Source organism: Erpetoichthys calabaricus, chromosome 10, assembly GCF_900747795.2.
Source record: "Erpetoichthys calabaricus chromosome 10, fErpCal1.3, whole genome shotgun sequence".
Classification (NCBI taxonomy): domain Eukaryota; kingdom Metazoa; phylum Chordata; class Cladistia; order Polypteriformes; family Polypteridae; genus Erpetoichthys; species Erpetoichthys calabaricus.
The window spans coordinates 138,563,948-138,579,591 of NC_041403.2; the positions used below are offsets into that span (position 1 = coordinate 138,563,948).

The following is a 15,644-nucleotide window of genomic DNA, read 5'->3' on the forward strand; positions in this document are numbered from 1 at the left end:
AACACTTCTTAAAATCTTAGCAAATGCACCCACCTTTTATTTTACTTTAATGAATGAGAGACTTATTTTTTACTTTTTAGTACACTTTTTAACTTAATATAAGAGTGGTTTTTAAAAAGTATATATATATATATATATATATATATATATATATATATATATATATATATATATATATAATTTTTGTTGTTGTTTTGGTTTCATTTTTCATTAACTTCAACTCCCACTGGTCCCTGCAGTGTCTCTGATTGGTCATCTGCTTATGGTGCAGGGGCTGCTGGGGACAAGGAGGCCAGCATGAGAATTAAAAGGAGGCCAGTTATACAAAGGGAAAGTCTTTTGTTGTTTTCATGCTTGGAGTACCCCGTCTGTTTCGTCTTCCTGTTCAATTCCCGTGGATTCTTGATTTGTCATGGATTATCTCCTGTTCATGTGTATGGACTGTCTGGTGTTTTCCTGCTGTGTGAGGACTGATTTGGATTCTGAGTCGACCTTCAAAGAAGGGGGCACTCCTGATCCCATCATTCGTCATCTTCAGGAAATACAGGTAGAACTGTCTTTACATTCACATACAGTGAGTTGGTCTCTGGACTATCTATCTCCATCATTTCACACATCAGTTGTCGATTTCATGGACTTCGTTGTGTGTGGTTTTTGTTTGTTGTTTGTTATTGTTGAATTTGTGTTTATTGTACATCGCCATAAAGGGAACTGGGTTGGGATCGTTTAGTTTGTGTAGTTCTATTTCTTTTATTATTGTTTAATACATTCATCAATTTCTGTTTTATTACCGGTTGATTTTTTGTCTCTGTGAGGGAGTGTGTGTAAGTCAAGCCAAGGCTGGGTGCGTTCCTGGGATCCCCACCGAAAAATAAATAAATCACTATCAGAGGTGATGTGAATCTTAGCTGGGTTTTTTAGTCCGCTACAGATTGTCTGTCCTACACAGGACAGCTAATAAGTGCCAGAATGCTTTCAGTTACTTTTACATATACAGCCTGTAACTGGTCATAGAAGTAAAATAGTCATACATACCATTGACCTTTGGCAGCACTGCAATCTGCAAACCAAGCCGAAAAATCTTCTCCATTGATGTGGTCTGAAGTATAGAAAAGTTACTGAGTTAGGTCTCATAAAAAACTGATTGGGCCATGACAAATTAAAGGATTAACAGCTTTTCTGCACAAATGGTCGATCTGATGCGGGCACAACCTCCTTTCATATTAGCAGCACCTTTTGTAAAAAATTTGGAAACACATGTTTCATTTAAAATATTACTAGAAGACTCTACATCACATGGGATTCAATGAATTCAGAAAGCCTTGCTATAGTGTGTCTAAATACTTGAAGACAACTATTTTCCATCACCCATGCACAATATCTAAGTTGAAATTGCTGTCTGAGCACTAGAAAGAGTTGATATTTTCATCCAGATTTGACTCATGGATAAAGTGACTTAACTAAAGAATGAAACCCTTGTGATGGATCATATACAGAAAACAGTGGAGATTAAATTTTATATACTGTATGTTGCCTCATTCCAGATTCCAGTAACACAACCTGCCTTTGTCTCCCTTGGTATGTTGCAGCTTCTGTCAGAATACACACAGATCCATAACTGGTGCATTACACTTGAATGCAATACCAATGGTGTGGACAGTCCAGTGGCATAGATGTCCCACAGCTTCTAAAACCTGGGCCTGATAATCATTGTATGCAGTTGGCACATTTTCTGCATGTCTGAGTAGGTTTTCTATCAAGAATTTTGGTTTCTTCTAAAATTCCTAATTCAAATTATTATTATTACTCCTAATACAGGAGAAGAACCAGAAGAACAGAAAATTGCAAGTCTGACTCTAGTTTACAAGAATGGAGAAAAAATAATGGACCCTGGCAATTACAGACCAATTTGAAGTCTTACTTCTATAACATGCAAAAATATGAAACCATAATAAGAAAAAATCTCATGAAGTACCCGTATGAAAATGGCATACTAAATAAAAGCCAGCATGGATTTGTGAGAGGAAGATCAATGCCAAGCAAATCTATTAGATTTTTAGAGAAGGCTATAGAAACAGTTGACAAAGCAAAGCATATAACAGGATTTACTTAGACTTCCAAAATGCCTTTGATACGGACCCACAACAAAGACAAATTCTGAAACTAGAATCTTTTGACATCAGAGGTCACCTACAAACTGGATCTCCAGTCGGTTAACCGACAGAAGACAACAAGTATAGACAAATGGTGAATGCTCCATATAGAGTGAGGTCATCAGTTCCTCAGAGGCCCATCCTTGGTCATCTGCTTTATCTAATTTATATTAATGATATTACAGTAGATTCTGGTGTAGTTAGTAAACTTATGAAATTCACAGATGATACTAAAATTGAAGGCATATCAGATACTGATGAGGCAGCACAAATAATTGAAAAAGACAAGGACAATTTTCAAATTTAATGTAGGAAAGTGCAAAAGGAATAACAATTGTAAATACACCATATGATGAAAGACTGGAACAATGTTCACAGTTCTCCCAGGACACTTGCAAACCCACTCAGACTCTCAGACACTCAGACTCCTTGCTCAGTCTCTCATGAGCTCCGATAAGAGCATCCATTGAACACTGAGAAGATCACAGCATCATCAGCAAAGTCAAGATCAGTGAATCTTTCTTCATCAAATCAATCAAATCAAATCCAATCAAAATCTTTATTGTCATTGTAGCAATGAGACATTGTACAACAAAATTTAGGTGCAATTTTCCAATGCAAAAATAAAATGTAAAAAAAACACAATTACTCAAGTTAAAACTAAAATAAATAAATATATAAAAAAGGTAATAAAATAAGTACCAAAAGAGTTCATAACAGCAGAACACTGTTTTCCATTCATACATTCGTCATATTGCACTTGTCCCTTAGCCAATGTTGACTTAGAGCTGTATTGTAAACATGAGAGTGTATTGTATTATAAACATGAAGGTGCACTTGGTCTGACTGACCATTTATCAGCATTCAGCATGGTGATGGCGGAAGGATAGAAACTGTTTCTCAGTCTATTTGTCTTAGTCTTTATGGATCTGAAACGTCTGCCTGAAGGCAGGCATTCAAAAAATGCATGTCCTGGGTGTAATGGGTCCTGAAGAATTTTCTTGATGTTCCTGAGACAACAGGAACTATGTATTTCTTCAAGTGAGGGGAGAGGACAGCTGACTATCCGCTGGGTGACCTTAATGACCCTGTGGAGGACACCAGCAGTTTCTCAGGGATGTTGTTCTTCCTGAGGACCCTCAGGAAGTAGAGTCTCTTTTGGGCCTTCTTCACTACCTCAGCAGTGTGTGTTCCCCAGGTCAAGTCCTCCCTAATGGTGACTCCCAAGAAGCGGAAGTCTGAAACCCTCTCCACACAGTCCCTGTTGATGATAAGTGCCTGGATGTTGTCTGCCTTCTTCCTGAAGTCCATGTTGAGCTCTTTGGTCTTGGCTGTATTTAGGAGCAAGTTATTATTTCTACACCACGTTGTCAGCTGCTCCACCTCATCCCTGTAGGCAGACTCATCCCCCCTAGAGACGAGCCTTACCACCGTGGTATCGTCAGCAAACTTAGCAATGGTGTTACTGTGATGGGCAGGAATGCAATTGTGGGTGTAGAGGGTATAGAGCAGGGGGCGCAGCACACAGCCCTGTGGGGAGCCAGTACTGAGGCTGATGGGTGTGGAAAAGTAGGTGCCCACTCTAACCCTCTGAGTGTGATCACTCAGGAAGTCCTTGATCCAAAGTCAGGTGGAGTGTGGAAGACCTATGTCTGACAGTTTGGTCACCAGTCTGTGGGGTAAGATGGTATTAAAGGAAGAGCTGAAGTCTATGAAGAGCAGCCGTGCGTACCTCCCCTGCTGCTCCAGATGGGACAGAACAGCATGGAGAACAGTGCCCACAGCATCCTCCGTAGACCTGTTTGCCCTGTATGCAAACTGTTGTGGATCAAGCATGGGAGAAATGAATGATATGATGTGGTTCCTGATGAGCTTCTCGAAGCACTTCATAACCAGAGGGGTCAGTGCAAGTGGCCTGTTGTCATTAAGACTGGTGATGGTCTGTTTCTTGGCTAGAGGCACTATGACAGAGGATTTCAGGCAGGATGGCACTGAGACAGAGACTAGTTGAATATCCTGGTGAAGACCCCAGTCAGTTGGTCTGCACAGTCTTTCAGCACGTGTCCTGAAATGCTGTCAGGTCCAGTTGCCTTCCATGCCTTCTGTGCATCTTACCTCATGCTCCTCCACTGTGAAGATGGGGATGTTGTTGGTTTCTGGATGGAGTCTGGCTGTCTCTGGTAGATCCACTTCAAACCGGGCAAAGTAGTGGTTCAGTTCCTCAGTCAGTGACAAATCACCTCCCACCACTCCAGGACTGGTCCTGTAGTTGGTCATATGCTGGACACCCATCCACTCTTGCCTGCCATTGTTGCTGTCCAGGTATTCCTCAATCTTCCTTTTATAGTCTGACTTGGCCTCTCGGATGCCCCTCTTTAGGCTGGCATGGGCTGTGCTGTAGAAGACCTTGTCACCAGACCTGAAGGCAGTGTTCCTCTCTTTCAGCAGCCTCTGGACTTCCCTGGTTATACAGGGCTTCTGATTGGGGTTGACCTGGATACGTTTATCCACTGTGACAATGTCTGTGCAATTCTTAATATAACACAGTACACTGTCACTAAACACTTCAAGGTCTGCGTGTTCAAAGATGTCTCAATTGGTCCTACTGAAACAGTCCTGCATCTGCTGAGAGGCTCCATCTGGCCAAGTTTTAACTGTCGTTGTGCTGTTAGGGGAAGTTTTCCTAAGTGGGATGTATGCCGGGATTAAAAACAGTGATGTGTGGTCAGAGTGGCCCAGGTGTGGTAGCGATGTAGCCCTGTAGCCCTATTTAATGTTTGTGTAGACTTTATCCAATGTATTAGCTTCTCTGGTGGCACACTTGATGTGATGATGGAATTTAGGGAGCACAGGTTTTAAATCCACATGGTTAAAGTCCCCAGCAACAATATACACAGCATCAGGGTGCTTGGTCAGCTGACTGCTAATTCTGCGGTGAAAAAGTTTGATAGCCGAGTTTGCATTAGCGTCTGGTACTATGTAAACAGTAAACTCTCTAAGGAGATATATGGGTCAGCATCTAATAGTCACATACTGCAGGTTCAGGGAGCATTTGTACACCAGTTGTTATTTACACACACAGCCCCCCTCCTTGGCTCTTACCGGAGTCACTGGTCCTATCATGGCACCGTGCAGTGTAGCCTGTTAGCTGAATAGCAGAGTCCGGGATCAATGAGTGAAGCCAGGATTCCGTAATCAACAGAACGCAACTGTTCTTTACGATGTTATTTGTTGCCCCCTGTAGCCTTTAACAGGCTGCCTAAGTTTTTTTTTTTTTGTTTGTTTCTTCAACAGATGCTCCACAGCCAATGGATCCCATGACCCTGCCCAACACCCAGTCCATGCAAGTCCATGAATCCCATGAATTCTACCTCTACTCTGCACAGCACTTACAGTACCAGTGTGCAGGCCGGCTATAATATACTGCAACTTCGGGGGATCCTGCAAAGTCTCTGGATACCCCACAGGGTAGTTCAATCAACTGAGTCGAACACTTTATGAAAATCGACAAAGGCTGCTAAGAAACTCTGCCAATAGTTGTATTTGTGCTCCATGAGAACCCTCAGTGCCAGGATGTTGTCGATGATAGACTTCTTAGGCATAAAACCAGATTGCTGTAGTCGCTAGTAGGTGAGGAAATGATCACGGATCCTATTGAGGATGACCCTAGCAAGGACCTTACCCAGCACCGAAAGCAGTGTTATCCCCCTGTAGTTGCCACAATTCAGGTGATCACCCTTCCCTTTCCAGAGAGGGAGGACAAGTCCTATTTTCCAGTCAGTTGGGATGACTCCCATCTTCCAAATGGAAGCAAAGATTGCATGCAATGCAAGAAGGACAGCCTTACCACCAGCCTGGAGAAGTTCATCCCGAATACCACAGATCCCTGCAGCGTTCATTCCCTACCCTCAGCTGGTTCATCACCTGCGCAATCTCAGTGAGTCTGGGTGGTTCACAGCTAATTGGAGGATCAGCATCAAGAGCTGTAGACCTAGAAATGTCCAACGTCATAGCTGGAAGATCAGCTTTAAACTGCTGTTCAAAGTATCCTGCCCAGCAGATCACAACTTCAGTGTCATCCATAAGGACCGTTCCATCACCTGCTCTGACTGAGACTCTCTGAGGAAAAGATTTGGATGTGCTCAGTACACTTAAGAACACAAATGGAAATTAAGGGATATAAAATTAAGAACATGGCACGGCTACTGTATTTAGGCCAGCAGATACAGATTACTAAACATAGCAATATCATTACACAATGGCAGTAAATATATAACAATGTAAAAATATTTTGATATATAAGTATCAGATATAAGCACACAACATGTAAGAATCAGAGAAGTAACTGAGCTTCATTGTGGTCAGTGACATTGAATTGGTAGTACTGGCTCTAATATACAGTAATTGAGTCATGGTCCAAGGTCAAAACAACGCCAGCTGTATGTAGGTGACATCATTTTTCATGTAGCTGAGAGAAATGTCAGATTGAAGTGTTGTCATGCTTTTGTTATTATTTCTTATTAATTTTAATATGCTCATTAATATTTGGTAAGAACTTCAAGAATTAATTTAATGATTATATATTTTTACCTTTTAACCAAAATCTGATTCGGTGTAACATTCAGTTTTATCATTGTCTCACCAAGTGACACCAAACCTTTCTGTTAATCTGTAACTGGCAGTTAATTATTTGTGTAGTTAGTTTAGAAATGTTTACCTGAAATGGACCAATTTCTGAGGATGACAGACTGAGGTTGAAGCTGAAAGGTGAAATAATAAAAAAATAAATTTAGAAATTAATAGGTTTACAAAAGTTTGACAGACAATGGCATGCCCATTTGATATTACTCTAATCAACACAGCAGAAAGAACTTACATATGAAGTCTAAACCACAGACAGAATTTTGCTGACTTTCATCTTTAAGAAAAACGCAACACAGAGAACCAGTCTATGCCGAAACTGAACATAGCATGAAATTGTTATAAAGGGGATTATAGTATGAGCAACACCAGCTATGTCAGCTTGAAGATTTGATGTGATGAATTTAAAAATAAGCTGTGTCAAAAACAACCTAACTTTAATATTTTTAGACTTTTTCTTTTTAAAAGGTGCTAATAATGAAAGACTGCTATATTACTGTATATACTCACATATAAGTAGGGTCTTGAAACCCGAAAAATTGATCATAAAATCAGACCCCGACTTATATGCCCATTCAAAAATGCAACACATTTTTTTTTACATCTTCTTGCCTCCTCCAATCTCACACCAGTTTCTCTGACGCATCGAATTTTGTTGCAGAAGCGCAGTTACCAATTTCTGTTGCTACTTAAATGACATTTAATTTAAAACCAGCTGCATATTTTCTTCTGATCGAATGCCTCATTGTAGATAAGGGATACTCTTACAATAAAGAGGTATGAGGGTTTGAGATACAAAAAACATGAAACAGTGCAAACATTTCTTCAGAATAGTTTGGGTATTAGGCCTACCGTTTGGTGTACGTAGGCACAATAGAGAGAGAGAGAGGTTAGGAGCACACACTGATACAGCACATTGCCACACCCACATAGATGAAAAAGGCATGTGTTCCATGGTTGCTCTCTCAGGTTGGCGTTAGCATATCATAATCTCTTGGACCAATAGCGTGTGTTTTCTGCATTCAACTTATACGACCGACATTATAAAATACCAGAAATTATACGATAAAATCAAGTCCCGACTTATCCATGGGAGAACTTATCCGTGAGTATGTACGGTAAATAAATACATGTTAAAAGAAATTTCCATCATTTTATTGAACTTTCTTAATTGACTTTCAGAGTTGATAGGAGCATCAGCACAAGAAAGAAGTCACCTCTAGACATCATACCAGTCCAGAGTAGGTTAGGCTCACTCACACCCAGTCAATGTACAAGACCTGCATGTTGATGAGATTATTCTGGGGACTGCAGACATTTTGCCTGGAAAGCCACAGCAGTCTGCTTTTGCCATACGCTTTGCTCAGATGAGCTATGACGAACTGTAATTGAACTCTGGAACTTTTACTCACAAATGTTTAATACATAGCAGCACCTCCAGAATTTGTGTTATTATTTAGTTCATTACACATTGTAGTTTGTCTAAGTTTAATTTTGCTTTAACTCAGTGTGTAACTCACAATTAATCTGAGGTTAGAATGATGAGTTAATGTATGACTCAAACGCAAGGTGCACAATATCTGCCTCAAGAGAACTGGACACAGCATAGATTAACAACCCTGACAAGATATTCTAAGGTGCCTATAAATATTATGTGAATAAAGCTGTTGGGACAAGCTGGCAATGACCAGAGAAGCTAACCAATTATCTGTATATAGCATCATAAGGTCTGGAACCCCACATGGGTTATTTCACATTAAGAACAGACCAGACAATGGTGAGAGTGAGATAGACTCCATCCAGTTGAACCTAAGAGACACCACCCATGCACCAGCGTGACTTCGGAGTCAAGACAAGTCACCTAGAAGACAAATTTTCTCCTTTCTTTCTCTCCCTCCCTCACACAGATGTTTCTTTTGATACTGTTCTTCAGCTTCTGTACACTTACAGAAAGTACTGTTTAAGCATTTTTGACTTTGAAACAATACTGTTAGTAGGCCTTTACATCCAACATTTACTACTATTCATTGTCATTTATTTAGTTTACTTATATCATTTGCTGCTATTATTAATAATTACTGCTATTATCCTATTTTATTAAACATTGCTTTGCTTTACATTTCTGTATTTTATCTGCACATCTTGAGTGGTTGAAGTAATAAATACTGGGCTCCTGGTGTGGGTAGATAGTCACTTCTATTTGACAGGGATAGTGGCTGAGATGGCACACCTAGTAAATAAATAAAATAAATAAAAGTAAATAAATAAATAGTGTGCAGCACAGAAGATAGTAAGGCACTGTTGGGTAAGTGGTTTTAACCAATCTGTAATAGCATTGTGCATCTAGGGTACATCCTGGGACCAAGATGTGTACACCTTTAGTGTGTAGGAGATGTTCAGAGACACCTGTGTGGGACACTTAGGACAATGCTGGAGAGTTCCCATGTACAGTAGAGTACCATGGAAGGCTGTAGAGACCCCGCTCATAATCAGTGCTTAAGTGGATAGGGTGTGTCTGTATGTGTGTGTCTTCCTGAATTAAGGAATTAACTTACTGTGTGCGAGAGTAGACTAATCCATAATGAACTTGATGAGCCCCAATCACACCACTTTAATACAATAATAAAACAGAAGTATGGGAATAGCCAATACAAGCTCTATGATGAAAGTAAGTACACTAGGAAAATAGGGAGATGCAGTGGGACCATCTACCAATCTCTAAATGTATTATAGTCTTGTTAACTCATATGTGCTTATTACAGATGATCATATATAAAGTTGACTGACTGATAGTTGGGTGGTATAATGGCACAGTGGTAGCACTGCTGTGTCATAGTAAGGAGGAGTCCTGGGACCTCTCTGCATAACGTTTGCTTGTTCTCACCATGTCTGCATGGGTTTCCTCCAGATGCTCCAGTTTCCTCCCACAGTCCAAAGACATGCAAGTTAGGTGAATTGTTTGTCAATGCTAAATTGGCCCTAGTGTATGCATGTGTTTGTGAGTTAGCCCTGCAGTGGACTGGCACCCTGCCCAGGGTTTGTTCCTGTTTTGCACCCTATGCTAATTAGAATAGGCTCTAGCTCCCCTATGACCCTAGTTTGAATTAAGCGGGTTAGAAAAATTATATGACATGGTTGACTGTAGATCAAAAATTTTCAAGTCCAGTCACAAATAAGAGAACATGAAGTAGTCCCACATCTGTAGTAGAAACAGCCCTAGAAAGGACCCATCACCAAAGTCATTCACAAGCACTCACCCAGGGATAAACATGGACTAGAACTGATGCTCACAGACGAAGAGTTATGGTGCTGACGCTGTGAACATGGCATATTGTACAGGGAGAGCCAGATTCAGAATGGAGTAACTCACATTTGATGGAACCTTAACTTTTAAAATGCAGATTATAGTGAAACATTACAGTATTGAAATAAAGAGATGAGAAGTAAAGAGAAGAATACCAGACTTCACATTTCTGAAGAAAATGCATCCATCAACAAATCCATACAAGAGGAGTATTTACCTTGTTAGCTGAATGCTTCCACACAACTTCTGGCCAGACACAGACAGATCAATTTTGAAGCTGGAATTCTTTAGAAAAAGAGGTGGTAAGATATAATAGGTTATACAATCCTATCTCCCCACTTGAAGCATTTATGAATATTAATTAAAAATCCTTAAATCCACTTCTAGTCAACAACAACAGCATTTACTTATATAGCACACTTTCATAAAAATGACGTAACTCAAAGTGCTTTGCATGATGAAGAAAGAGAAAAAAGACAAAATAAATAACAAAATAGAATTAGGGAATACTAATTAACATAGAGTAAAAGTAAGGTCCATTGGCCAGGGAGAACAGAAAAAACAAACAAAAACTCGAGACGGCTGGAGAAAAAAATAAACTCTGCAGGGGTTTCAGGCCACAAGACCACCCAGCCCCCTCTACCTAACATAAATGACCTCACCTTAGTCAAGCCCAAGTGTACGAGGAGGGGAGCTATAGATTTGATGTGATCATAGAAGTGTGTGCTTTCCAGTCAATTCCTTAGGAGCAGGATGCTAAAAAGTGTTAGATGATAAAATGAAGCATTTTGTGCTGTATCAAAGAAGGTGCAGTGCCTCAGTCAGCTCTTTGAGATAGATAGATAGATAGATAGATAGATAGATAGATAGATAGATAGATAGATAGATAGATAGATAGATAGATAGATAGATAGATAGATAGATAGATAGATAGATAGATAGATAGATAGATAGATAGATAGATAGATAGATAGTAGGGACCATTTGTAACCTAAACAGGGACCATTTGTAACTCATAGATAGATAGATAGATAGATAGATAGATAGATAGATAGATAGATAGATAGATAGATAGATAGATAGATAGATAGATAGATAGATAGATAGATAGATAGATAGATAGAAACTTTATTAATCCCAAGGGGAAATTCACAATAAATTTCGGTGTCTTAGGTGTCTTTATCAGTTTTGTCTATTCCTTCCCCCCTCCGTACATGTGCATTTTGCCCCCTTTCTGTTATTTATCCCTCTATCCACATATATTTGTTCCTGCTGTTGTTCATGGCTTAGGGGATTCACCCAGAGAACATCCACCCTCTGCAGGTGAAGTCCAAGCAGTCTCAGATTCCAGAATTGCTTGGTTTTTTTTTAAATCAATATCCATTCATCTACCTCCTAACATCTGTCTTCTAACACGCTTGCACTATGCAGACACATCCTAAATGAAACAAGATTTTTATGTTTGCCTAGAATCATTTGAAAATATGTTTTGATCCACATAATACTGGTACATGACTGAAGAGTTGTTAGCCATTATCCAGACTGAGAAAGTCTACTTAGAAAATCATAGTGATAGATAAAGAAAGTGCATTTTGATCAAATGTACAAAGCACTTCAGATAACTCTGCTTCCATAACACATAGCATTGCTCTGCAATATCAGAACAGTTTTTGTTTTTTTACAAACACTATTATTCAGCACAATTACACCATTTAAAGAAAATAGTAAAACCTTGCAAATTAAGAACCACATATTTCTGTTTTAAATAGAAATGAAACTGAGAAAGTCACAAAATGTATAAATAGCCAAATGGAATGCACTTTACTTTATCTGGCCATCTACTCACAATTTCCAGGGCAAAGGCAGGTGCCAGGGTCTTATTTGGTAGGACCACAAACATTTTGGCAATTCCAAACACGGATTCTGTGATGTTGTCAGCTTGAACTTTAGTAAGCGGTGGTTCTCTGGCAAGCAATAGTATTTCCATGGACATGTTGGGGTAGCGTTTTGGAAGCTGGAGAAGAATAAAGGAAGTGTAAATGACTCTGCACAAAATTAGACATATCTTAGATTTTTCTGTTCTTTTACTATACACAGCTAGAGCATCATATTCATCACATTGCATGATCCTACTTTATATCAATGTTTCAGTCCAAAGGCAAAATCTTTCCGTGGATGGGATCCTAGTCTCCTTGCCAATTTACAGTTGTGTCACATCATGAACTGATGGAAATTAAGGAGCCTTAAATTTGTGCCAAGTTTATTTTTCTATTTATTGTGCTTCTTTAATTGAGGGGCTGTGTTGTAGGAGATTAAGTAACATTTAGAAGGGCACTTTATGTGTGTCCATCACTGTAGCACTCTTACCATCCAGCACTGAAGTTAAATGCTGACCAGTGTGGAAATGGAAGATTATTTCAAAACCTCATTTTTAAATCACACTTTGGTACACATCAAGAGGTTAAATGTGACTCCAAGTAAAGTAAAATGTTATAAAGACTTGAACAAATCTTGCTAAAGCAATACAATTTTACAAAAAATGAAATAAACACTTATTCTTACCTCAGGTATAAACATTCCGAAACTATTGGTGGTAAGCCTGATGGGAGATGATTTTGGAACCTGAAAGAGTCAGAACAAAGACTGTTAGAAACTAAGAGATGTACCTATAAAAGCTTAGTTTATATATTAAAGGATAATATTCAAAATACCACTAGAAGACCTGGAAAGTTAGATTCATTCTGAATTTCTGGCTGCTGTGTCCTGAAGACAATCTCTTTGACCTCTTGGCATCACTGCTGTCTATTAGAACAACAACCATTTTTCTCTTCTATAGCCCAAAATCACACAAGGAGTTCTTTAACAGCTCCTGTTTTTTGACAGCCCCCCTAACCTTGACTCTGTAGGAAAACAGGGAAAATTCCCACAAGAAAACCCTTGAAGGAAAAAAAAACATTGAAGAAATCTTGGGAAAGACAATTAAGAGAGAGACCCCCTTTCAGGTAGGATGGACATGCAGTGGATATCAAAAAATGCAATACACAAAACTGAACACAAGTAGATGGCCAATCTATCACCTCAGAAATACAATACAATAGTACAAACTACTTTGTTCTTGTGTTCCTCTCTGGATCCTTTCTTGCCGCAGATCAGGATTGAAAATGGTTGCACCTCACGTACAGTGACCTTGACTGTAATAAAGATGTTCTTAACTACCTCTTAAACCAGTTCATTTTTTGAACCCCATTTTCCAACACCAGGATAACATAATCCAAACATGAGCACAATTGCTCAGGCCCAGCCATTTTAGAATTGCCAATCAGTCAAACACGTCCTTGGAGAAAGCTCTGATGAACACAGGCAGGAGAACAGAAGATCTGTGCACACTGTGTTTCAGTCAAGGATCACACTGGGACTGATATTCATGTCAGTTTAAAATAACCATGATGATAAACTAAATTTCCCTCTTGGGACAATAAAATTTTGAGTGGAACTCAGTTTGTCAGGTAGTTACATTACCTTTTGCACAAGGAGGTAGCAGAACTACCTACTTGGACCACAATTCCCAGCAACCCCAATAGTACAAGATGAGGCACTAATTTTAAAAAGTAGTTTTAAGATACCCGAAGAGGTGGCTGTGATCATCAGATGTCTATTTGTTGTAAAGCTTCATCCCACAACTGGATTACAAATTCTGCCACACATTGAAGTACAATTTTTTATAGATTTATGTTCTTGTCCTGTGCCTTAATGTTCATGTGGTTTCATTTGGGAAGTCCTCCTAATCACTACAAATCCTCACGTAACAAATAGAACGTAGTACGACAATACTTTATGTAACTGTGACACCCCAGGTAAGGACACTGTTGTACCATTCCCGACTTGGGGTGCCAGTAGGTGAGACCAAGCAACCAGGGGATGGAGTAAGAGAGACTCAAGCTGAAAAAGATTATTCAAAAACAGAATTTTGTTTTAATCCATCTGTGTCCAAACTATTTTACAAACGAATATCTTGCTAAATATTTACAAAGTCCAATGCAAAGACGCTTTCAAAACAAAAGAAAATTAGTGCAGGAGCTACAAAAGTGAAAAAAAAGTTACAAGACAGATAACGAAGGTCAGGCTGAAAAAATAATCAAAAACAATAAAAAAACTAAGCACCTACTACATGCACAAAGGTCAGTACGTATGTCTACTACTAAGCTAAGCAAACCAGTAGCACTGATGTATACTTTAACCTGAAGATCTGGTCAAATGACGACCCCTGGTGTTTGGACCATGATTTTATACCGCAAGCCCTTTTGTCCATCCTATCCTCATTTACATTACCCATGGACCTCCAAAAAACCGTCACGTCGGGACATGCACCGTATGACAACACCTGCTCAGGTGCAGTTCGCCCTATTTAAACGTTCCTGCACTTGCGCGCGCATACCCATCTGTCTTGGTGACGTGAAGTTTCCTCGTTCAGCCTCTAATAAGGGAGTGGTAGTAATAGTATTTTCATGTAAAAGCACACACCATCTCAAGTTGTTTCAAAGGAGAAAATGATTTCAATTCATTCCAGTAGCCTGCTTAGTCACCAGATCTCAGCCCAACTGAATGTGCAGGAACCAACAAGTCTGCAGGAATAGCCTGTGAGAAGAGGTCAAGATCAACTAATTAATACTTTCAGGGCTTGCTTGAATGCATGCATTGAAAGAGTCAGGCTGTTGTGGTGGCAAAAAGGGTTTGTATTCGGTACCACCTAAGTGGACCTAATAAGAGGTGCACTATATTTATAAACTTTGGTTAGGTGACATACCTAGTTGCCAGTACTTACACTCTCGTTCTCCCTAATAATGTTACCTAAATGCATTGTATCCAGTTGGCTGATAGTGGCCAGGCATGGGAGCACAACATTCACTTTCAGTACACAACAAAGTTTTGTTATGTCTGTGTTAATTATTTTTAGAAGAACTTCTAAAGTCCTAATCTTGCTTCTTCATTTAAAACATACACTAATGCACATGCACAGGGATTTTCTTTGGGACATACTGTGACATAATCAACCCAGAATAAACTGTAAAGTGTCTCTGCACAATATTAATGTTTTTAATTTGGGCATTTAGAAAAACAGTATAGATTTATGTAATATCTACTTACCATTTCATCAGTCACATATAACTTTAGGACTCCAGCTGAGAAATATGCAAAAGCTGCAGAATTTACAGAGAATGCTGACAGGCCAAAGTACAGCATGAAGTTGTTCTCCACTGGCAGTTTAAATGGACATGGTGTAAAGGGAGGCTCCTGGTGGTGTGCAGTACTGTACCACTCTCCCTGTCAGGGAAAGAAATGTTTCAAGACTGAAGATGCCTTGTATTATTTCTAACATGCTTAAATAGGGTTTACCATTAGCATAATAGCAAGTGTATGGCAGCCGTGCTGGGCCTCTTAAATGGGAGTTACTCCATCCATCCATTTGTCCATTGCTGTAACCTATTTGTTCCTATTCAGGGTCATAGGGAGTTGGAACAAGATGTAAGGCACAACCCTGGACTGGA

The 15,644-nt window shown here is 39.4% G+C and overlaps 1 protein-coding gene across 1 annotated transcript in view; it reads right to left on the reverse strand.

Annotated features, from left to right (window-relative positions):
* The window catches only part of bpifcl (BPI fold containing family C, like), a 74,360-nt gene that overhangs the window by 13,426 nt on the left and 45,290 nt on the right, over window positions 1–15,644 (reverse strand). Inside the window, exons 9-14 of the mRNA XM_028811935.2 lie at window positions 15,244–15,420; window positions 12,661–12,720; window positions 11,945–12,112; window positions 10,316–10,383; window positions 6,871–6,913; window positions 1,036–1,099 (exon numbers count right to left, since the gene is read on the reverse strand). Of these exons, the coding sequence (XP_028667768.2) occupies window positions 1,036–1,099; window positions 6,871–6,913; window positions 10,316–10,383; window positions 11,945–12,112; window positions 12,661–12,720; window positions 15,244–15,420 (580 nt within the window). The remainder of the gene's footprint in view (window positions 1–1,035; window positions 1,100–6,870; window positions 6,914–10,315; window positions 10,384–11,944; window positions 12,113–12,660; window positions 12,721–15,243; window positions 15,421–15,644) is intronic.